The sequence below is a fragment of the Aptenodytes forsteri genome, unplaced genomic scaffold (assembly GCF_000699145.1).
Source record: "Aptenodytes forsteri isolate BGI_AS27 unplaced genomic scaffold, ASM69914v1 Scaffold61, whole genome shotgun sequence".
Lineage (NCBI taxonomy): Eukaryota > Metazoa > Chordata > Aves > Sphenisciformes > Spheniscidae > Aptenodytes > Aptenodytes forsteri.
The window spans coordinates 3702828-3726841 of NW_008794443.1; the positions used below are offsets into that span (position 1 = coordinate 3702828).

At 45.9% G+C, this 24014-nt stretch overlaps 1 protein-coding gene across 1 annotated transcript; it reads right to left on the reverse strand.

Annotated features, from left to right (window-relative positions):
- Window positions 1–334: 334 nt before the first annotated feature.
- Window positions 335–22817, reverse strand: PIK3CD (phosphatidylinositol-4,5-bisphosphate 3-kinase catalytic subunit delta). The gene is made up of 23 exons (XM_009289658.1): window positions 22740–22817; window positions 22206–22369; window positions 20518–20746; window positions 19886–20115; window positions 18856–19035; window positions 18051–18200; window positions 17639–17728; window positions 16165–16386; window positions 12928–13024; window positions 12394–12524; window positions 11386–11445; window positions 11016–11183; window positions 10076–10197; window positions 9782–9925; window positions 8991–9090; window positions 7928–8106; window positions 7610–7719; window positions 6887–6965; window positions 6454–6621; window positions 5506–5629; window positions 3555–3700; window positions 3172–3304; window positions 335–2585 (listed from the first exon to the last, which is right to left on the reverse strand). The coding sequence occupies exons 2-23, from the start codon at window positions 22344–22346 to the stop codon at window positions 2448–2450; spliced, it is 3141 nt and encodes a 1046-aa protein (XP_009287933.1). The 5' UTR covers window positions 22347–22369; window positions 22740–22817; the 3' UTR covers window positions 335–2447.
- Window positions 22818–24014: the final 1197 nt, after the last annotated feature.

Consider the following 24014-nt stretch of genomic DNA (forward strand, 5'->3'; position numbering starts at 1 on the left):
TTCATAGCATAACATCTTTTATGAAAAGAAACAGTACTTTAAATCAAAATTTAAATTAGCAACAGCGTAACACTAGATCATCATCTCCTAGCATCTGTTTGTATGTAAAGGTAATGAGGGAAGGGGGTTATTAAAGGTGCTTCATAGTCCATTCACTGACCAAACCTAGTATTACCTACTACTAGTCATTTCTAGTTAGGGTAGAAGTTACTTTTTTAAGGCAGTGTTAACTTAGCTGTGCAGCTGGCGAAGAACAAATATATTTGAACCTGTCCTCTTTAAAAAAAAAAAGAGTGGACTTAAACAGCAAGCCAGTATAGGGTTAGCATTCTTTTAATTTTAAAGTACAGAGGTACCTGATTTTAAAGTATTAAAAAGAGCCAAAAGTCAGGGATGAGTTGTACCTATGTGCTGGATGCAAAAACACTATCAAATCAAATTTATCCCATGACAGGGAAGATTTATTAGGAATAAACAGGCCAGTTCAGTCACTGTCCTAAACTTGCTGGTTTTGTGGGGATTTTAAACCAGACATGGAAGCTAAATTTACATGAGAGAGTAGTCCATCATTTGGCAATATATGCATCTCTCGTCACCTGAGAAACAGGATCTGAAATGCCTGTATTTTTTTCACCTACATAAGAGTAAGTAAGGGTTTAAAAACCAGTTCTGTGAGTAAAAGAAAATCGCTCAACCTAGTTAAAGGCATACAAATTAAATACAGGAGTTAGCTTCAGGGGTGTCTTGAAAATTAGACTATGCTAGTCTTTAAAAGGCAGCAATGATAGCACCTCCATAGGAACCTGATGGTGTGGAGAACACAGGGAAATGAACGGGATCACCCCAGGGAACCGCTAAAGGACGCAGGTACTAACCACGCTACTCCACCTATCTTCCAGCATGAGCCCATAGGCTGCAGCCTGCTTGATGCACCGCGCTATGCTCGTGTGAGGCACTGAGCGGTAGCAGCGGCTCCTGTTCATCGGTCCCTGTGCAACACCAGTGCTCAGAACCGCTCACCAGGTGAGGACACTAGCTGGAGACAAAAATATGACACGAGTAGAAGTACGTGATTGATTACAGCACCTTGTGGGAGATGGGACAGATTCTGCTTGGGAAGGAGACGGAGGCAGCGGTGAGAACAGGAGGAGGCTGGAGTAGACAGTTTGTCCTGATTCAGGTACCGGCACAGATGACTGCAGCTTACTCTTTGGCTGAACCCCCATACAGACACACAGTCTTTGCACACCAGCTCTAACAACAGACAAGGAGTCGCGTACCACGGTTGAGAGGAGGAAGAGTGTGGAAAGGAACAGGGAATACATTTGGAAGAAGATGAGAGTTGAGATGCAACTTACTCCACGTAAGTGTTTCAGTGTTAAACCCGCTCATCTGGCACTCCTCTATCCTTGCACAGGAAGGCAGACTGGCCAAATAACTTTGGCACCATTCTGTGCCTTCTGTCCCAGCTGACACTGGAACGAGAGTGCTGCATCCCAGTGATTGCGGAGGTGTAGGCCAGTGCCCTGCCTGCGCGTGTTACAGGGAAACCAGGTGGCAAACGAGCTCTAATGCACCCCAGCAGGAGGCACACGTAGCAACCACTGTTACATGCCAATTTTGAAAATGCAGTTCTTGCTGTTTTCAGGCTTAAAACCAGAATAAACGCAGAAATCCTGGAATTGCTTGAGGCGCAACTAAAGTCTGACTTAGGAAAGCAAACAAAAATACCTAACCCATTGGCCAATCCAAGCCTGTTCTTGTGGCACCAGTTTTTTTGACAGCAATAGCTGGGTTCCAGTTCAGTTTCCGAACACTTTGGCGTCTGTAGCAGAGAGAAAGTAACATGACAGCATGGATATTTTTACCCTGTCACAATGCAGAGTAAAACAATTTGTCCACGTCAGCTTCAGTGGTGATTTAAGCTGACCTACCTTGGTGTACACTGAAACAGGGTAGGAGGAGCAATCACGTGGTGAAGTTACCATCTCTGAGCTGTAATGGTGGGGACCTAGAAGATGGGCTATAGTATAAGAGCTACAGGGATAGTAGGTTCTCAGTGTTCAGCTAAATTTTCAAGAAAATAGAAATAGACACATTAACACGCTGGAAGGATGTTACAACTGCCTGAACTCTTCCATTAGAAGATGTATTTGAAGCTTAAGAAGTTCTTAAGGATACAGTACATCTACCTACCTTTCACTGTATGCAGTAATTTTATTGCCTCACGTCTCTCCCTTGTCCCCCAAAGATCTACAGCAGACATGATTATGCGGCTGATGACAGTCCAACAATTTTTCAGTCATGCAGAAATGTCTGACCTCGGAATGCAGGTGCAGGGTCTTCAACACGGCAACAGTCATCAGTCTTTAAAAACCTGTCTACAACCGCTGGACTCAGTGCGGGTATTACATTCTCTTGGAGCAAGTGTGCAGGCTGATGTTGCTCTACTGTCTGTTATCTTTGGATACGTTGTGCGCCAGCCAGTTCACTTTGGTTTTCCAGCTCTCTCGCAGGGCTTCATTAAACTTCAGTCTGAAGTGCTTCAGTGCCTCCTCATCTGTTTTCCCAAGAGCTAGGGAATCCTGAAGGTAAGAGGCAGAAATCTGTGTAGCCTCACTGAAAGCACAACTGAAGAATTAACTGCTCAACTACTAAGATGTTTACTCACTAAGAAACTACTCCATTGAAAGGACCACCAAGTAGGAAACGAGTAGCCGTTAGTTGTTTTAAATAGTTACTGTAGTCGCACAAGGTTTTTTCATTCTGACAAATACATGCATCCTACTCTTACGTTGGGAGCAGGGAAACAGTAGGGTTTTTAGTGCCCTTGTACAAAGCTACCGTCTTTCAGTTGGCCTGGGCTAGGTGGTTATAACTGAAGAGGCGAGCTGGGAACAGAAAATGATACGCAACCGAAGAGCTCCGTCTCCTTCCCTGCAAGCGGCTGTACACGGTACCTACTGCTTTTGTGCTGAAGAACGTGAAGTTATTTCCCGAGCACCCGTATCTGGCATTTCTGACGTCCTGCACATGGAAGTTGGACATCCACTCATGATTTTTGGAGATCATTTACTTCAAATAATATGCCCTTCCACACTGAACTCCTCCTCGCTGAGCTACACGACCAGGTATTTGGTTTTAAGCGTATCTGGGCTCTGCTTTTCTTACCTTTAGATACTGAATGTCTTTAGAGCAGCTGAGTTCTGGCAGGCCAGCAGCTTTCATCAGTGCAAACAAGTGCAGGAAGAGAAGACCATGGCGCCTCAGGATCATATAGGCTTTTTCACAGTAACCCCTGAACCTGTTCAGAAAGGAAGATGAGGCAAAGGAATGAAGACTGCAAGCTACACCATTTTATACAGCAAGACTACATATGAGTCTGAACCCCGCTGTCTGCGTTGATGACTACCATGCTCTTTCACCTTCTCTAACAGGTAGATAATGATTTATTTTCTTTCATGTGGAAGAATCTTTTCATATCTTTGGTGGAAATACATTCTGAAAATTCAGAGCTCAAAAAGCTTAAGTCAAGTTTAACTGCTGACACTTACCTTTCAAACTTCTCATTGTTGTTAGTTTTTCCTTGCTGGATGACATGCACAAAGTCGTAGGTTAAGATGAAAGGAACTCGTTCTCTATTAATACCAAATTTAGTCTTGAAGTTCCCCAAAAAGTGACCAAAATCAATATGGAACAGCTGAAAATAAGGAAGAAAAAAAATTGTTTTCAGAATAGTATCTATTTTTAGCTGATCAGTGTCGAGTTCTCTTCACAGTTACTGTATTCAAAAGGTACTGACCATAGGATTTTGGGAGGGAGAAAAATGACCTCTCCCATGGCACTCCTTTGGGAAAAGAGGCAATATTTACTTGCCAAGATACTCCCTAGCGTAATTAGACGTTGGATAGGCCAGAAAAGGTACTTGCCTCTTCAATACTTGGTATATCTGAAGAAATTTCTGGTTTTTGTAAAGCCTTAGTGTGTCACTAGTAGAAGCAGAAAGAGAACTAAAATGGGCACCCTACCAGGGCAGTCTGCAGTCCCAGACAGTGCGTAGAAAGATGTCCTGTTTTCAAGTTGCTATAAAATATTACTTGCTCAGGTAAGGCTTCCCCCCCCCCCTTTTTTTTTTTAAATACCAAGCACAGCAAAGTCGTTGCACCACTAGTGCAGCGATGGGAAGGAGGATCATGTGCAGAACCTTGCACACTATGGCAATTTTGCAGAACCGCTGTAAACCCTGGATGTGCAAAACCCAAGGCTGTATACCGCAGGGCATCAGCTCCCTCAAGTGGACAAGTAACCGAGTGGCCTCTGCTCTGCAGAAACAGTTTTGTAAGCTCCCTGCCCAGCATTTTTTTTTCTTTTTTTTTTTTTAAATGGGGAGAAGAGGCAGTCCTAGGTAAGGGCTGCTGCAAGTCACAGCCCAGGGAGGGAGGTCAGTGTCTCGTTAACAAATGACACCGTGTCTCTGTCCCTGCTGTGACCCCAGAACAAAGTGTCCTGGTTTCTGACGCTGTACCAGCTGCTAGGAAGAAAATTGATTCTATCCCAGCCGAAACCAGGACACAAAGGCACTACGAGGTGTCTTTGACCACGACTGCTTGATTTAGGGAAATAAGATGTAGAGGAGTGGGATGCTACACAGAAACAGTGCAGGCAGGCAGCTGCGCGTACCTGAGAGCTACGAGTCCCAAAACATCAGCAGCCAATTTCTTACTTTCAAATATTAACTAGCTGACTTCACTGGACCTGCAGGAACTAGCACAGAGTTGTTTTAGGCTTTGTAGAATTCACAATTAAGTAAGAAAGATAGCTTAGACTTCCCCCTTTACCAAAATATTACTGATGTAGTTCAGTATATGTCCTGTTAGCAAAGGGATTTTCTTTTTCCTAGTTTTGCCCTTTGTCTTCCAAACAGTGTACGAGAAGATAAGATACAAACTCTGGTAGCTATTCTTGTGGAATAGAGGAGTAAAGGAATCAGTACAGGTATCAATGTGAAATTAAAACTATGCTGATCACTTGCATTCATTTGGGGGGGGGAACAACACCAACACAACAAACATTTTTTTTCCAGGAGGAAGACTACAAATATATCAGCTTGGGTAAGTAACTGAGGATCTTACCTAGCAACTACAAGCAATTTGTGACTCTGCTGAAGCCAAGTAAGTCTTCAGACTGATAAGTACAGTGCTTGAGTTTGCATCTGCAGACAATTTTAGGTCTGAGAGGTATGAATTGCTCCACTGTAATTTCAAAGTGGGTATTAACAGCGGCAGCTGATGGCAGTGATGCTTACAGAATTGTAATTCAAATTATAAAACTGTATTTACCCTCTTAATGATAGAAGCTATTGAGAATATTTGTCCAGTCTGCCTCTCGGCTGGAAGGTGAGGTACATTCCTTAGCCGTAAGATTGCACTGGGATGTATCTGTCCATTGCTAAGTAGCTTTCATGCCCCTCTTCCAGTATTCAACAGCAGCAGTGAATCCCCATACCTGTCCAGTTTCCCGGATCATGATGTTATCACTGTGCCGGTCACCTATCCCCAGCACGTATGTTGCCACGCAGTACCCAGCACAAGAAAGAGTGAACTCCTCTATAGCTTGTTCTAACGCGTCACTAAAGAGGGTAAGAAAAACATTGAAAGAAAATTTTACTTTGAACACCTGTACTTCACCACCGGGAAAGTTGTTTTTATGGCTTCCCCCACACAAACCTGCAGGAGAAGGTAAGGGAATCGCATGTTTGAATTTCTTTAGCGCTCTCCAGAGGCAGTACTCCCATCCGTGTTTTACAAAAACTAGCTGTAATAACAACTGTCTGTAACTGGAGAGGTCCAGATAAGATGGTGTCCACAATTCAATGAAAATGGTTTAGTCTCAACTAAATTAACTCATTTCTAGATCTCCACAGATCCAAAAGACGAAGTGGGCTCCTAGAATGACTCCTGTTGGTTCCCTGTAATTTGGTGCCCCGCTACATCAGAGTAGCACTGCCAATATATTGCTGCTGTCTGTGTCTGTATCTAATAAAACCCCAAGCTACACAGCTTTTGTGCTGCTTTCTTTTTTCACCTCCCAGTTTTGGCATTACTCCTTCTGCCCCTTTTCCAGCTGCCGCCACGCTGTCTATCTCTGGAGAAAGTAACGGGACCGACGGGAAGATGAAGGTTTGGATCCAGCCTGTGGACAGTGCTACCTTAAGCTATCAAAGATCAAAAAAGCTTGCAAACAGTAACCCAGATGCCTCCATTTCTGCTCAAGACCCATACAGATCCACATGATGCCTTCCAGTGTGCCAGGCAGTGAAGCAGCCATAGATATTTGTGGGACAGCTTAGAAATATGCATAACTGAAGGAAAAAAAATGGAGTAAAGCAGAAGAAATGCCTCCAGATGGAAGGAAGCAGTAAAGCAGCACTGAGCAAAAGGTAAGCCCACTTACCCCGGGTTCTTGGATTTTAGCCAGTTCAGCAGTGCATCCTTGTTGAAGGCTGCAGTGGCCACCATGTTGCTCTTGTTCAGCTGGATGTTGGCAATGGTGTCTGAATGCATGACTACTTCTATCAGTCCAGTCTTGTCTCCTGTGGAGAGGCAGCCATAAGGGGTCATCCTGCAGAGATGAAAGAAACCCTTCCACTGAAATCTTGCCCAGAACTGGGTTGCGTTGACTTTTAACCTTTCCCTTGTCTGCCGTATCTACTCCATATCTACTCCATACCTACTCTGTATTTCCACTCCTCAGTACCACAAAACCTGACTAGCTGCTCATAGAATACTAGACAGACCCATCGGGGACAAAATAAGCTTGCAGACAAAATGGCCTCACCACACGTGATTTATCATTGCAGTAGGACAGCTGCGTGCACATTACTCACCTCAGGTCCAGGCCCTCCTGCTTCCACAGGATGTCCATCAACTGGATCATCTGCAGAGTCAGCATGTCCTGACGAAGATCTGTGCAGCGTTACAAAGGAAAAAAGGGTCCTAAGTACCTCCCATTCTCCCCTCCTCTTGTGCTCTTGCAAGTGGCACTTGTTCTGCCCCTGAAGCAGGCTGCTGGAGGGGCCTATGCCGTGTTTGTCACTTGCTAGGTCGAGCTAGTAAAGAACGTCAGCACAGAGCAATGTTTACTAGTGCAGTAATAGTGTAAAGCCACCGTACTAGATACCTTAACTCAGACATGATTATACTAATGGAGGTATATTTGTTATAGGTGGGAGATCTCTCTCTCTCTCTCTCTCACTTTGCCAAAGCTCTTCCCGTAGCAGTCAACGTAGCACTTTAGAAAACATCTGCCTGGACACAATAGTGAGCAGCAGCCCCTCCAACCCTACGAAGCTTGGACTGGTGCAGCCCTTTCAGACCTCACATCAGTTTCCTTTTTACTGTGCAAGGGTATCCAGCTACTACTGTGCTAAAATCTTAACGAAGAGGGCAGCAAGTGAAATACAGAGCAGAGTTTATTATATCTCCAGATTACTAAACGTGTTGACGGTCCTCATTTATACAACATCTTCATGGTCCATATTTAGGCCCACTCACCACAATAAATATTTGAGACTATTACGCCTATAAAAACATATCTTTTAAAGACTTACCATCTCCATTTTTAAAAATAATACCCACTCCACCTCCACCTCTCTCTTCATTATTAAACACAATCCATAAAGGTTTCATTTTGGAGTCCATAAAGGTGCATTGATCCACACTAGAGGAAACAAAAATATTACCATCAGAGCTTCCATCATCTATTAAAAAAGTGGGCACGAAAGCTGCCAATTCAACAGCATCCACAAACGCTAACATACTGACTGTGACTTCCCTGAGAAAAGAGGACCTTGGGGTAACCAGAAGCCTGGCTCTACTGCTGAACAAAGCCTGCGGCACTAATTGAGAAACGCAGCTATCTTCCTTACCAAACTTCAGCGAGGATAATGTTGGGGTTCAGGGGGGACTGGAGGTGGGAAAGTGCTTCAAGATAAGTTTCCTGCTTCATGCACACATGCATCATCTCCTTGGTTTGAGGCTTGGTGGCCTTCTGAGAACTCACTTTAACAAAGTCATTCAGAGCTTTCATCTTATTGAGTGCTTCTCCCTGAAAAAAGGGAGGGATGGAACACGGTTAACAAATAGGAAATTCCTGGAGAAAGTTTAAGAACTATTAAAAAATCTACTGTGAAATGTGAACCTTGGTTGTATCTCGTACCTTCTCTCCAACATGTGGCAATTTCACACATTGCAACAAAACAAATTTAGTAGTATCTGCTTGAGGGAGATCCATAATCAATTATGGATATTCTGCTGGGCACAAATGCATTGCAAGGTAATGACTGCAGTCCTAAATACCAGGAATAACGCACATTATCAAGCACTGAAGGAGGAAGTGAGGTGCACTGGCTAGAAAAGGGAGGAGGAGACCTATAGCCCCTGCCCTTCAATGCTTTTGGGGAGTTCTGGTTATGCAAAAGTGCCACTCAGTCTTGAAAAGAGAAGCAGCACTGGTTTGTGGGCACATCTTAGATACGACTTGCTGTATAACATGAGTCCCTCACTTCTGCATTAGGTACAGTGATCCTTGACAGATAATAGAGAAGTTTTAGAGAGTGGGTAAATAGCAGGATTACCTCCACACAGCAACTGAAGGAAAGAGTGCACTGCTCCGAATCAGACAGCCAATTGTGATCAGCTCCTACTACACGGTAACTCATTCAACTCATCTAGTAACAGCAGTGGTCTTTGAACATTTCAAACCACTCTAGACACATAGTGTAGTTTGGGACATGTGTGGGTGAGTAAGCGATGAGCAAAGTCACATGTGATGGGGAACTCCAGGCTCTTAATAGGATATGCCAAAACCAATACAGCAGTTGAAAGGCTTTTTTTTGCATTACTGATAACATTAAGTTGGAAAAGCTACCAGCTGAGAACCAGCTCCAAGCAAGAGGGAAGTCAGCCTTATGGCTAAAAGCAATTTTTTACCTGTTTCATCAAAACTTTCATATGGTGGGTGCTGCCTCTGCAGTATGCTTCCAGGATCAGGCCAAACCTCAAGGCAACTGCAGGAACATGCATTTCTGACCTAGGGGAAGAAGGGAGGTTAAAGCAATTCTGACTCACTGCAGCGAGTGACTAATTCTCCCATTCATGCCAGTACAAGGGGGGGCGGGGCGGGGATAGGAGGGTGCAGAATATTAGCTGCTGTTTAGATTCTTTCTATGTACTGGGGAGGGAAAAAAAAAATGAACCCACCCCAGAAGGTGATGTGGAAAACCCATTGCTTGAAGTGATGAGACATCTTCCTGGGTGACTAAATTGGTAACCACTCCTTTGAGAACATTACTTAAGGAGCAAGGACAGTTCAGAGCCCATGGCACAGAACTGGCAGGTGGCCGTGGCCGTCCAAATAAATTTCAACTCACAGGCATGTGTACGTATATAAATTCTGAAAACAGAACCTAATCCAAACACCACCACAGCAACAAAAGAAAAAAATAACAAACAAAGATTTTGTGTCCTCCTGGAATAATACCTATTCAGTCTCCCAAGTAAAAAGCAGCAGCTCCTGGGTTTTGGTAATCACAGCGAGGAAATCCCACCAACGCTTTGATGAAAGACACTAGTTAAAGGACAGCCAGTAGCCTTCAAATAAATACCCTGCCATCTATACATACAGACACGCTTGCCGTCTCACTTCGCAGAGCAACGAGGAAACCAGTAAATGCCGGTTTCACTTGATTACTGAGAAAAAGCCTAAAACATTTGCTCTTTACCTCAGATGCCAGAAGAGGAAGTGGCCGATCTTGCGATTGGATAACGCCCTGTCCAGCAGGAACTTGGTTAATTCACAGTCTAAGTAGGATTCATACTTAAGCACCTGGACAAGCTGTAGCAGGTATTGGAACAATTCATGATCTCTGCGGACAGAAAGGAAAACCTTATCTTTACTGCAACAAGCGTACTTGCAAAATCCATAAAGACCAGACCGTCAGCCTTGTTCACAGTCCCCCTCAGCAGCCCTAAACATAACTAGAAAGGGGCTCCGCGTATCCCTTGCAAACACTTACGTCAGCTTCTTTAATGAGTTGATAGCAAAGGAACCAACATAACGGTCAGGAAAGCTAAAATCCAGCAGCTCCAAGGCATTCAGGACAGGCAATTCTGGCCAGGTCTGAAGCAGGGAAATCATCTGTAAGGGCAGGAAAAAAAAATAGCAAAAAAAGGAACAAGATTTTTACAACAATGGATAAAAATCTAACATTCTACCGATGGAGGAGCAGCTCCTTTGTGGGGGGTACCCTCTATCTTAGTCACTATTTATAGATGCCTCAGAGCAAGTTTGCAGACACCAGGTCAAAAACCATCAGTCTAAACTTTCTAGGAAGGCTGACAGGAGGAACCATCCAAGTCCACGGCAGGGTTACATTTGCCGTACCACAATTAGTGGAATAAGCTCTTTGGGAAAAGCACTTCTCTGCAGCCTAATAACGTAGACTAGAAAGGGACCTTTTAGAAGGTCATCAAAACTCTTGAAGTAAGTAGGGATGAGCAGCACAGAGACCATCCCTAACTGATGTCTGACGTTCTCAGTGGAAGAGATTCACTGATGCCCTGAGGTAGCTTGTGCTGGTCTCTCACTATCAGTTAAGAATATCCAATCGAGATCCTATTTCTGCCGTGAATTAAACAGATTTTTTCTTGCCTCCTGTTTCTAGAGGGAATAAGCAAGACCTTGTTGGTCAGTAATGAGTCTGGGACAGCGCACAGAACCAAACGGAGCCCAGAAGAGCCAAACCCTCAACTCACCTGGGTACCACTCGGCATATGTTCGCAGTGACTGGTTGAGAACAGAAAATCTTCCTCAGCCTCATTGATGCCAAACCTACCTGCACAGGGGCACTGTGAAACATCCCCTGCCAAGCTGGCCTCCCAAACACAACACAGGAATGTAGACACTGAAAGACGGATCAAAAAGAGAGCCTCGGCTGCCAACCCCAACATCCTCACCTGGGCAACGTCTTCATGCTTGTTCCATTTGGTGATGATAAGCAGCTTTGCCAAAGCTTGCGGGTACTGGTCACGGATATCGTATCTCATCTTCCACACCAGGTCTTTCTCATGCTCATATAGTTCAGTGTGGCTCCTCCGCTCCAGTATCTCCTTCAGTTGCAGCTTCTGCTCATGGGAATCACAGGAAAGAGCATACACAGGGCTCAGTCTCAACCCGGGGGACTTGCTCAGCCCAGAGAGACCCTGTAGGACTGTGGCATGACCCAGTTTGGTGAAAAAAGCTGGTTGGGGGTAAGGTGGAAACATATACCTTGATCTACGAAACCAGGCTTGCACATAGCTGAAAAACTGATGCCAGAAGACTCACCTCCTCAGGATCTTCTGGTGCAGCGCGGGGTTGTTCTCCATTCCTCCCCAACTCCAGCAGCTGGGACAGAAATAAAAGAGTCTGAGAAAGGCTCCTCATTTCCTCTGTACTTCTAGCTCACCATCACTTCAGGCATTTATGCTGCATTAGATGTCAGTCACTTGCCGCCTCTGGAGAGGGGAATCACACCTCTCACAGCCCAAGTGTGGGTAATGTGCTCAGCAGGACCCCTCTGCTCAGAGGTGTAACCTAAACTGCCCACAGAGCCCCTTCCCTGGTAGTAACAAGAATGAAGGGAGGAGTCCTTCCCCGCAAAAGGGCACATCTGCACACCCACACAGTTCGTGAACGGGGGCCCTGCGTCACCGAGCTCCAGGCTAACACGAGCCATTCCAGATTCTTAGAACTGGCGTGCGTTTGCCAAGCAGACAGCGCTGCCCAAGCCACCTTGCACACTGGCACAATCCGCTAAAGCTTCTGAGCCAGAGCACGCACCACGGGGGAGCATGTGGATATGTCCCTGGCAGGGCAGATCTCCTTTCCTTCCTGTAACAGGCACATTTCTTCTTCCACTTTAAGTGTTTGGCCAGTTGCAGTGACAGATGGAAAATCCCCAGACCACACGGCATGTTATCACTCTGCGCTGAAAGGGAGGGAGCTGTCTACTTTCACTCATTTCCCCTTTTACTCCTCTTCCTTCCTATAGAGCCTAATGCTGCCTGCAGTTTAAAGGCGGCTCAGTTAAACCCATTTTTTAAACAAATGCTCATCTATGAGAGCAGCTTTACTTCAGTAATTCACAAGAATTCACAGCTTGGAAAAGTATTCACTCAAAGGTGCATTAGTTAAGAGAAAAAGTCAAATTTTCAGTTAATATCTTATTCATCAAGTTTGCTTGTACCCAGTCCCTGTCGACAGCTGCCCAAGAGACAGTGACGCTGTATGCTCCTGCACCAGCAAAGCCAGGGAATTTCTGTGCCTCCCCAAAAAAGCGTCCGTGTCCCCTACCTGCTCAAATGACGGGTAATACACAGGATGCGATGCAACGCTGGGGAAGCAGATGACCAAGGCTGCTGCACTTTCTGTGTTGGGGTTGCATTGTACCGTGCCCATGGGGTTTAGAAGTTCCCCTTTCTCATCTGAAAAGCAAAGTACATAAACCCATGAACCCTAATCTTCTGAAGCTTTGGTCCAGAAAGCAGAGCACAGACTGCTTCCAGCTCTTTCACCGGACATTGCCTGGCCCTAGCAGCTCACTTCATTTTCCTGACCTCTCACAAGCAAAGCATACGTGACATCTTTAGGACAGCAGCAACCTCTTACATCATACGTGCAATGCCAAGCAAAACAAGGCCTTCATCTTGGCAGGGCTCTAGCTGCCATCACAATATAGACCAGTAATCGTACTGGGTCTGCTAGTCTGAACTGTTATGGCCCCTCCTACAACCTCGTGGACAGCAGTGCAGGGTGCAGGGCACCTCCTGTCATTGCGGTGGAGGCTAAAGACACAGAACAATACAGTAGCTCTGCCTCTGGACATACCTGGAAAGGAGGACCACATGTGCAAGCAGCACTCCCCTGTTTTCAGCTGGTCCTTATAGTCAAAGAGCATGACATTCACCCAGGCAATTGGGCAGTCCTGCAAAGCAAAGAAAGAAGCTCATTTGGGTGCCGTAACTGCAAAAGCTGGATGAAGGTAAGAGAAGAAGTGAGATATCCCCATGCAAAGCAAACCCCTCACAATAGCCAGGAATAAGAAGTTACGTAATCTTGATCTTTTCCAAGTCTGCAAATTGCTACACAGAATGCTACAGGCAGGTAACTTCCTATTCAAGAGTACGCAGGCACCCCATCACCAAAGAGCTGCTGTAAAGAATATACCACCCCAGGTAGCCATGCCTGCCTGCTTACCTTTTAAGTTCTAAAATCAGAGTACAAGATGGCATCAAATTCAGATATTTGCCAAAACCTGGGGTCTTTTGTGTAGTGCTGAATGGCACCAAACGCTCCCCCACAAATACGTCTAAAAACTTCATCACCCAATATTTTGCATAGCTGAAGAATCTCTAAGTTTCCAGTAAGGCCTTGCAACTCTACACTTGATATTTGAAGGAGCTATGACATATATACTTCATCTATTTCACAGTTTGAAGGGAGGGAGAAGAACCTTAATTTTGAAACAGCGAACACAGAGTTAGCGTGACTTCAGAAAACGAGGCAAAGAATGCTAGATATATCTGATAATGGGAAGAAAAGGCTTGGCTCCTTTGTACAATAATAAACACTATCTCTAGAAATCAAACTTTACGCTGCCAATCCCCCCCTCACACCCCCCAAAATAAAAACCACAAGCCCAACCCAGTCACACAAGCCAGGCTCATTTTGGAGGTGGGAGACTCCAGCAAGTAAAGCGACTGGGACGTGGCCAAGAAGGAGAACCCGTCTCCCTGCTCTAACCCAGTTCCCCGCCACCAGAGCAGACAGACATTCCACAAGTGACCTAAGATTTCCTGCAGTCAGGCTGCCCAAATGGAACAGTTTACTTCATGTAACAGTTTCAGCAACACCAGCATTTCACTCAGCTGCTCAGAAAACACCAAGGCTTAAGCAAACGCTTAAGAAACTGACTTGCAAAGAGGTTGCGAGGCAAAATTCCAGTGAGACGCACCCACAAACAGTGTAATATTTGAAGAGAACCACAGTGAGACATCTTCTTGTTCCACTGAGACATTCTAGAGAATGTATCGGGCTTACCCCGAACGTACACCAAAGGACTTGGTGGAGGTAGCAAAGTCAGCATTTCCCCCTAATGCGACAAAATGAATCGCTTCCAAGCGGCCTCTCACAAACCTTTGAGTTGTGATTTGATTAGACTAAGTATCTTCAATAAAATCCCATTTGAGACATCAGCTTCTAGATCATAGGAAAAAGCCAAACAAAACACCACCACCAGCAATAACCTTTTCTAACAGAGTAAATGACATCAAACCACAGCGCAGAGCCTGCCAAAACGCAAGGCAAGCTTTTTGGTGGATAAGGTCCAGCAAAGCAACGATTCAGCATTGTAAGGACAGAAATATCTCCTGCATGACTTACAGAAACACTGAAAGCCAACCCTCTGGGTGACATTAACCCTCTGACTCATCCCAGTCAGTCTGCAAGCATGCCTGTTTTTGTGGTAGTAAATTATTTAGTCCCACCTATCTGCTCTGGACAGTCTACATAGACAAACAACATGCATGTAATTAAACTCCGAGTACTGTAAGCAAAGCAAGCAAAAAGATTATTAATCAAAACCAAAAACCAGGGTGCACTCTGACTGTAACCTCCTCTTACCAATTATTTTAAATCAGATCTGGGCACCTTACTCAGAGCTGCAGCCAACCATGTGGAAAAATCCATTTCTGCAGAGCTCAGATCCAGCAAATACTGTGATTTTATGTTAAGAGCTCACCAGAATGCATCCAACCTTTCCCCAGTACCTATGAACAAGATCCTCTTAACAGCTCAGCTAACCGGGCTGGTTTTGTTTTGTCAATCAGAATAGCAAGATTTCCTTCTGACTGCTTCAAAACTGAAAATTGTTCCAGTGTGACCACAAAAATGCGGCCTGTGGATGAATCAGATATTCTGTTCAACAAAAACCTCCAGCAGGAGTTGGAGTTTGGCTATTTTTAAGTAAAAAGCCAACAATAAAAAGGTTGATCCTGGTCCTGGCCTCAAAATGTTTCCAGTCTGAAGTCTCCAACCCAGAAATTGGTCCACACAAGCAGGACTCGTGGGTTGCCTGTTGCTCCCCAGACATTAATGGACTGTAACCCTGAGAACCCTATTGATGTCAACACAACAAAGCTCAGTGAACCTCCCAGCAGTGACAAGGAGCTAGCAGGACTGAGACTAAAATCGTCTGTGATCACATTTATCAGTCCCTCATTTCTCTGCACTCTAGTAAAGATGGCACGACTAATCCCCTCTTTAAAGCATGGTAACGGTGTTTTTATGGCTGCAGAAACGATAATTTGCAGAGGAACAAATGCATTTGTTGCTCATAAAGAAAACCATATGCAAAGAGCTAGAGGCATCGTGCTTAAGTTACAACACTGGGAAACTAGCAATTCAATTACAGACTGCACTTAGATCTACTTTTAGTTGCTGAATTATTAATGGGCTAGAAGTTTTGGAATAGTGGTGAGGAAAGTGAGAAATATCACTACATTTCTGAGATTCAGAAGCTCAAAACAAAAGCTTCCAAAGTGATTTAACACTTTCCATCCTCAGTTTGCGGCATCTGAACAGTAACCTTGAAGATTCTGCACTTTCATTTACCTCACCTAAAGCTTTGCTGTAACCAGTGTTTACATTCCTCATTTTCTTCCCCTTCCTTAGCTGTTAATTTGCTCCATGGGGGATTTGCATGAAAGACCTTACTAGAAAGAAGATGCAACATAGAAGATGGTTTAACCTCAACTACAAAACAAGGAAGTTGCGGAACAGCAAAACAGTGACACTAACACAAATGATTCCTCCTTATGTGCATTCAGATGCTGGGTATGTTTCTTAATGGTCTTTCTGGACAAGAAATTACATTTAAAAAACCTTTCCTACAGGCAGCCACGCCTCAGTTTCCTGTTCCTGTTGAAGAAGTTACTGGCCATCATTCTGTAAGCTCTTTTATTAATAAAGTTGTCTTCTGAAAGCAAAGGGCATTTGGTTCAGAATGGTGTCCTGTGCCCCCCAGCACCGGCAAGCCTGGCTCAGCCCCACACTGGCTTTACTTACAGCTTTCTTGGACTTCTTCTTGGTGGAACGTGCCTTCTTCGCCTTCTCGATGACAGCATAGAGGGCAAAGCAAAGCCGTGCCATACGGGGAAGATCACAGATGTTAATATCAAAATCCAGCCTCTGCTTCCACACTGGCTCTGAGCATACATTCACTTCAGAGCTTGACACTGTCTTGCACAGCATCTCATTGCCATGAAAGAGACCTGCCTGCACCACCAGCTGAGGGAAGGAGAAATAAGAGAATACCGTGAATCCACAGGGACTTGACCTGTTTGCTGAAGACACATGATTAGAAGAGGAATGGGACAGGGCATCCACTCCCCTGAACAGGATGCCCTACTCCTGTCTCTTTCCCGATTCACTGAGACATTAAGTTCCTTAATCTTCCTCTTTACTCAATTTCAGTAAGGGCACTGTTATCTTTTTACTTCATGCGGGCTTGCAAGAGCTGCTTAATCATTGCAAAATGCTTGGGTAATCCATTGGTAAGAGCATTACAGGTTTCATCCTGTAAAGCCAGGCAATATCAATATTCACCAAACCCTGCCCACCGAGATGCTGCAGAAGCTCAGGAACCTGTCACGCTGAAAAAGCAGGGCAGACGCCAAGAGCTGGGCAAGTGCTTATCCCAAAGAGGAGGCAAATCCACATCACAGGAGAAGGGCACGTGCAAACAGCTGAGCCCCAAAATAGGCCTGCAGTGCAGTGCCAATGGCGAGCTGTCTCCGGGTGCACATTTACCTGCAAATCTGCACTGCTCTTGCAGTCTGCCAGATCGCTTTACAGCTGATAAGCCAAGCTCATCCCCAGCTTGACCTCTCGTTACAGTATTGCTGGCTAGTCTGAATCACAGGAGTCCTCCCCAGGAGGAGCTCCCTGCAAGTGATGGGGCACTGGGCAGAAGAAATAACTATTTCATTGCCTGTTTCTTTATAAAGCCTTGCCCTGCAGAACACCTTTATATGTGATATACTCTTGCCCTGTTTTCTTCCTTTCCCAAAGGGCAGCCGTTCCCCTTCTCCTCATTCGGCCGCTGCCCCTTCATGGCAAACACCTTGCAAATCCCAGGGCATTGCTGCACCATGCTTTCTGTCTTAAACCACCTCTCCCATCATTCTCTCTTCTCAGAGCTGAATTTCCCCTCCTCTGCTTTTTGCAGACTTCCCTGCCCCTCCACGCCGCTGTCAAGCTGTATCACCACAGGGCAGCAGCTCTGTTTGCTACTCAGAAACTTTTGCAGGGGGTGCTTCTAAGAATGCATTGCTCCGTTGCTGGGCTGCTGGCTAGCAAGTTCCCATCCCCTTCCTGTTATGCTGCAGTTTAGAAACTGCCCAAAGGCTGAATGAAGCATAATGGAGGATCACGTGAGATCAAGCTGTCGGCCCCTGCTTTCCTCACCACACAAACGAGACAGATGCTACTGGGAAAGCCAAAACACAAAACCAAAACCCCAAACTGAGTCAGTACCTACCTTCATTCTCTCATCTGCGTTGACCTTGCTGCCTTGCACCAGCTCAATGTAGAAAGACTGCTCTAAGGACCAGAGAGAACCATAGTTTGGCTAGAAAGAGAAAAGGGTTCCGATCAGAACTAGACGCAACAAAGACTTCTCAAGCCAGTGCCAGACCTCATCCCTCATTGCATGCTTTTTGCTCCAACAGAAAAGAGCATTGCATCACAGGTGGGCAGCATGAAGTCTGTGACAACCAGGGAAGTTGTGGAGGGAGCTGGAAGGCTGCCTGGAAATTCCCAGCTCTTAGACCCTGGCTAGGAACCTGTCTTGAGAGAGGCAGGGAGAACCAGCTGCTGTTCCCAGACAAGATCGGCATCTCCATCAATGGACGAGTTGAGGGTGACCCCGCTGGGTCACTATCCCCTTTTACCTTTTTCTTAGGGAGCGGGGGAGGCTTGGCAGCCATCTTTGGGGGGCTGGCAATACAGTTGGTTTGCTCATCTCTCATAGCAATGATAGTGGAGGAGTGTACCATGGTGAGGTGGGGCGTTAGGCCTCGGTGCAGGCAGCTGCGAATATACTGCAAAGAGAGGACAGAGTCAGCATGGATGAAACGGAGCCAGGCAGGCAAGAGCAGTCAAGCAAATGAGAACTGGCTGAAGCAGAAACAGGCGGAAGGAGTAAGGAAAGGACACAGCAACAATCAGAATTCAGTTTTAATTTATCTTCTCTTGCTTTATAAACCTGCAACTCACTGGACTCATGTTGCCAGAACTGAGAATATGAAGTGCCTTTTATAGCTGGCATTTCATCAACTGACTCAAATGGCTGCATTAAGGGAAAACACTGAGAAGGATTCAGCACTCCCAACAGCAGTTTGCCCTGCCAGGGGAACACAGGATACAGGATTACCTGCCCAATTTTCAGGAAGAGAACCCCCAGCCCACCATGCAAGCAAACAGACATTTCCAGAACCATAATCTATAAATGTATTTACACAGCACTTGGTACCCAGGGATGGGCTTAGATCACCAGCCTCCAAAACCGTAAGGATCTGTTAGGTTGCTAGAACTATCCCTTGCCCTAAGTAGCATCCAGGTCCTGCCACTGATGTGTTGCATTCCTGTAAAAAGCACTGCCTCCTTGACGGAGGATAACACGGCTCCATCCACCCTCCCAGCAAGAGGACGCCATATGGGAACAGACTCATTGATAAAGCAAGACAAAAGGCTCACCTGGAACTGGTACAGGGGGTAGTTCCCATAGAGGTATTCACATTTCCCATTCACCTGCAGGGTGTAGTCCTCCGGGTTCTCCACTGTCTCATGGCGGAAGACAGTAGCCTGCTTCTTGATAGCATAGCTCATCAATGTGATGGGGAACTCCTTTGGGGAGATCTGGAAAGTGAAGCTCTCCTGCAATCCCAACAACACAGCATACACTGTCAAATACCAGCAAAGGGCCGAAATCAGCACAAGGAGCAGCAGTAGCTCAGCGGATAGGTAACAACATTCCTGTTGCTGACAATAAGAAGGATAGGAAGGCAGAATTACCCCCACACACACATTAGCAAATAAGTAGGGATGTTTGCCAAACTGGGCAGGAGCATGTTTCAGCAGCGCAAGTGCAAGGCTGGAAATCGGGAACTTCAAGTCCAGTTTAAGCAGAATCACCAGTTCATGTGGTTGCTAGTTGTTAAAAATCTTCCCACTGTCATTGCACCAGCAAGGCAGAGGGTGGCTAGGGTCACTGTGCTCAAACACGCTATTCTGGAAGGCCCTTCTCCCATGGGGGTGGCTCCTGCTTCATGCCCAGGCACAACATGCAAAAATAACATTAAGCAAGGGTAGCAGGCAAGAACAGGGGCCCATGGGCAACACAGACCGACGCCTGCAAGCAGTGTATGCTGAGCATGAGCTGAGCAGACTCTTGGGCTTCAAAAGGAAAGGCATATATTGGGTTCTGTGTTCCTCTCCTATCCCAAACCAAAAAGCTTTCCACCACGTGTGCATGCAGCAACCTCAGCTACCAGCTAACCAGTACACCTAACGCATGTTCAGGAAGGGGAACAGCTCCCTTGGTTGGAGGCTCAGAGTCTCCCTCCCAACCATCTCCACAGGCAAAGGAATCTGGAGAATGAAGATGAACACTGAACACATGGAAACACTGTCCACGCACGCATTATTCTGTCTCCAAACGCCCAAAGGTTCCCAAAGGGAAAGCACAAACCAGTTAAACATTGTCACAGAAAAGTTTGTGCTTTACCCCGCCAGACTGAAACTTGACGTTGACAAAAATGTTCTTGGTGGGGGTATGTAGAGGGCCAGTCCCAAGGCCTTTGGCCATGGGCTCCAGCTGCAAGGGAAAGTTGTACTCCATCCAAGCTGCCCAGCTGAGCTGCTGCCGCTTTGCTGCTCTCTCCTCACAGAACTGGCACATTTTGGTGCGGAAATCATTCACCTCTGGATCCTGCACAGAGTCGAACTCATGCAAACCTAAGTGGAGAGTAAGAGAGAAAGACAAAATAAGCATCGGCACCCAATGGGGGAAGTCAGCCTTTGACAAATCAAGTGTCTGTGAAACCGTCTTCCTAAACACATGCTTAATATTTGGCCAAAAGGAGAAGAGTCAGCCAAGCTACTAATAATCGCTTATTTACTACGTACAATTGCACCGACTCCATTACTATAGCCCTCTGCCAGCAGGAAAGATCACCCTTCTTGGGTCTGCACACACACTGTTCCCTTGCCAGATCCACCAGAGACCAAACCTGCTAATTTCATCTCCTGCATACTACTATTCCATACGTAGCAAGGCTGTCTGGGACAGAAGCATGTTTCACCTACAGCCAACACCCCTGCCACACTCCTGGCGAGACCAGTGATGGGGGAACTGACCTTTCCCAATGAGCAGGCTGATCTGGGAGTTAATAACCTTCTTGACTCTGTCGCCTTCTCGAGCCACGAGCCGCAGTACTGGTAGGAAGGGCTGGATGTCACAAAGCCGCCGTTGCTCGTCCTCCAACTCTTGCTGTTCTGCTGTCTGGTTGATGCACGTGAAGACATAGGCCTCGGGATCGCTGAGCATATGGTACAGCGGCTCATACTGAGCATGCTTCCACACCACCTGGGCCAGACCAACAGCAGGGTGAAACCACCACTGCGCTGCCAGAACCTCGTCTTCCTCTTACTGTCACCCCACAACCTCACTCCCCCGAGATACGCCATTTAGCAAAGGGAATGCACAGCCAAACCTTCTCACAGCATTCCTGGACCTGCAATCACAGGCTGCTTTTCAGCCCAGTCTGGTGGCTTCAACTCATGCTGAACTGCTGGGTAGATTTATTTGCAAGTGCCTTTAACTGACTTCCTTTTTTCATGCTTGCCATTTGTTTCAGGCAAAGTAAATCCCTCAACCTGAGTATTTAAATAACCCCCACCTGGACACCTCACAGTAAGTACCTGCTGACTGCTAGCCTTGTGAAATAGAGGTATTACTCCCACTGGAAGCAAAATTGGGATAAATAACTTGCCCCCAGTAACATGAAATCTGTGACAAGAGCCAAGAACTTTTCTGAAGTCTTCTCAACACTATCCAGTTCCCAGAGATCCTTTGCTCCCAGTGGATGGCACTTCCACATGACTGTTGGTATTCCATTTCTTCACTCTCATCCTAAGCGCCTGCTATAGGAGACAAAACTCCGCAGTAGATGGGCCTCTGGTCTGACCCAGCATGCCTGCTGGCTGTAAAACTCAGACTTGTAACCTTACAGCTGGAACCAATCAGCTCTACTTACAGGTTTTTTTGGTTGGGTTTGGGGTTTTTTTTTACCTGAAAATTGCAGCGTGAGAAAACTTGTGCTTCTGTCCCTTGTGACTCACCTAGGTCAGGTTGCTGCTGCAGAGAAAACCTTTTCCACTCTTTTCCTTCACTCTCCCCTACCCCTGCTTCCTACCCAGGGAAACAAGGAAGCAGCTACATTTCATTTACACGTTGTTTCACTACAGCATTTTATTCCTCAAATGAAGCACTAAGAAAAATCCTTTCTATCGTTCCCATTCCTAATTTTCAGTGAGGCAAGAGAAGGCTGGGCTGGCAGCCTGAATACTCTGAATCAGTCCAGCATGTCTATTTGACTATTTGGGGTGACTTCTCGTACTTGCATATGCACACACAAGAGCTTTCATAATGAAAAATCCATGGGGACTGGTTGGGTCAGGTGAGCAGTAATTGAACACACAGTCCATGAGCCCTGCGTGGCCAGCTGAAGTCTGCCCTCACTCCATAATTACTCTAATTCTCATCCCAAGGTTGGACAAGTACCCAGAGAATCGAGCCGGACACCACTGGCACCACCACCAGCACCCTGTTGCTGGCAGACTCAGCGGCTAGACGTGGGTTTAGTGGGTTGCAGAGGCTGTCACAAAGGAGGGGCTCTCGTAGTGAGTCACAAGGAACTGCCTCAAAGCAATGCAGAAGAAACCCAACTTGCACTGAGTTAAGACCCAACACATTTCCCCAGGTGCTCCCCAACAGACTCCTTGTTCCAGGAATTGCAGATAAGACTGTGGATCAAGGCTGTTACCTGCTTGATGGTGCCCAAGCTGGCATTGCAGGACACAGAGAGGTTTAAGTATATGCCTGTGGGCAGCAGAAAGTCCACCTGGATGTTTTGGTTTTCCCCCTTGGACCAGAATTCCATAGGGCAGTAAATGCCTGGGGGCATCCTGCTCACTTCTTAGCTACCACCTGCAAGAAAAGGGAAAAAAGTCTGTTGCTGTTGACTACATAATATCTCCTGAGATCTGTGCTGGGCTCTGTAGGAAGTTAATGTGCAAAGGGACCCAAAGAAAGGAAGGTTAGCATATCCTCATAGCTCAGGAAAATATGCACCTTCGTCAAATTTCCAGTCCAGTGCCTTTAAGCCACAGAGGCGTTCTTGCTACAGAAATTGCTTCTATTTCAATGCAACCCTTTCTTAATCTTTTCTAGACTGGGATTAACATCTACATCTGTATTTAACAAAGAAATTAAAGAATTATCTTCACTTGAGAATGAAGGCACTTGTCCCGATTGCTCATTTACGACCAAGCAGCCAACAGAAACAATGAGTCCCTACCCCTGGCTTTGTAAGGCAATCCTCAGGCCACATGCTCCAAGCTCCACTTTGTTTTTCCAGAGCTCAGTTCCAGTCTGCAAGAGGGAGAAAGAGGTGTTGGTGGTTCTGAGTATGTGCGCATTTTTATACACACAAATAAATAATACTCCACTGTATATCCCCCCCTCTACAAGTACAGAAAAAATGAAATCTAAGGCTGAGGCAATCAAAATAGGTTTGTTAATTCCATCTGCATCCTTTCACTTGGCAGGGCTCTACAGTTTATTCTCAGTACATCCAAAGAATGCAAATAAGAGAAAAAGAATCTGAATGCTATCAGGTACAAACTGTTGTTTTCAAACACAGGATAAGCGCACGCATGAACAGCTAAAACAAAAGGCATTCAGCAGAAGCCCATTGTACGGTTTCTTTCTTAAAGACATGTAATAACAAGGTCAGAGAAACCCTCACGCTCCATCCATTTGCCCACAAGCAAAACACTGCAGCAGTACAAAACTCCAGTTTCCTCCACAGATGACAGGCAGCAGAGCGTGGTGTCCCCACGTGCAGGAAGAGCTTGGAGCTATTAGCGTTAGCTCCTAGCAAGAGACAGGTAAGTGGCTCTAACTCCCTTCAACCATCTCAGCAGAGAAACCAGCTCGCCTAAATTCCCTCTCACTTACCAGAGAGTTTTTCCACCAGGTCAGCAGAGAAACATGCCAGTAGTACAGCATGGAGGGTGCTCACGATAGCCATGGCTCGTAGCTGCTGTGGAAACCAAGGCTTCAGCCTCCTGCCAGCCTGACTCTTTGCTGGTTCTAAATTCAGCCCTGCACGTGCCCTGAGCAACTCTAACAATGTCACTTACCCTCAGCCCATGAAACCAGTACAAAATTTGCTCATTCACCACGTAAAACATGGCTTTGCAGCTGTCAGACAGCGTACAAACTTAGAAAGAAACTGAGCAACATGCTGCTGAAGATTTGGGTCTCCCAAATCATGAAGTCCTGCTGGCAGCTTCTTGTGAGCCAGCCCTATGCTTCAGTATGACAAGAAGCCCAGCATCTTATCTGCCAGTGCCTGGGAGCACAACACTTCCCCATCAGCAGTGAGGTAAGGATTCCCAGAAATATGAGCTATGTTTTATCTGTCCTGCTTCCTCAGCGCACATGCTGTATCACACAAAGGCCGGATACAGAGACCACAAAACCACCCATGTGCCTTAAGAGGGAGGGAAGTAAAAGGGGGAGGAGGCAAGGTTTACAAGTTTGAATAACACAAAACAAGCTTGCCTCG

Coding starts and splice junctions, on each gene's coding strand:
- PIK3CD (XM_009289658.1), bottom strand. CDS start 22,346: ATGCCCCCAGGCATTTACTGCCCTATGGAATTCTGGTCCAAGGGGGAA. Junction 9,926..10,075: donor AACTCATTAAAGAAGCTGAC/GTAAGTGTTTGC, acceptor TTCTGTCCGCAG/AGATCATGAATTGTTCCAAT. Junction 3,701..5,505: donor TGATCCGGGAAACTGGACAG/GTATGGGGATTC, acceptor CCTTATTTTCAG/CTGTTCCATATTGATTTTGG.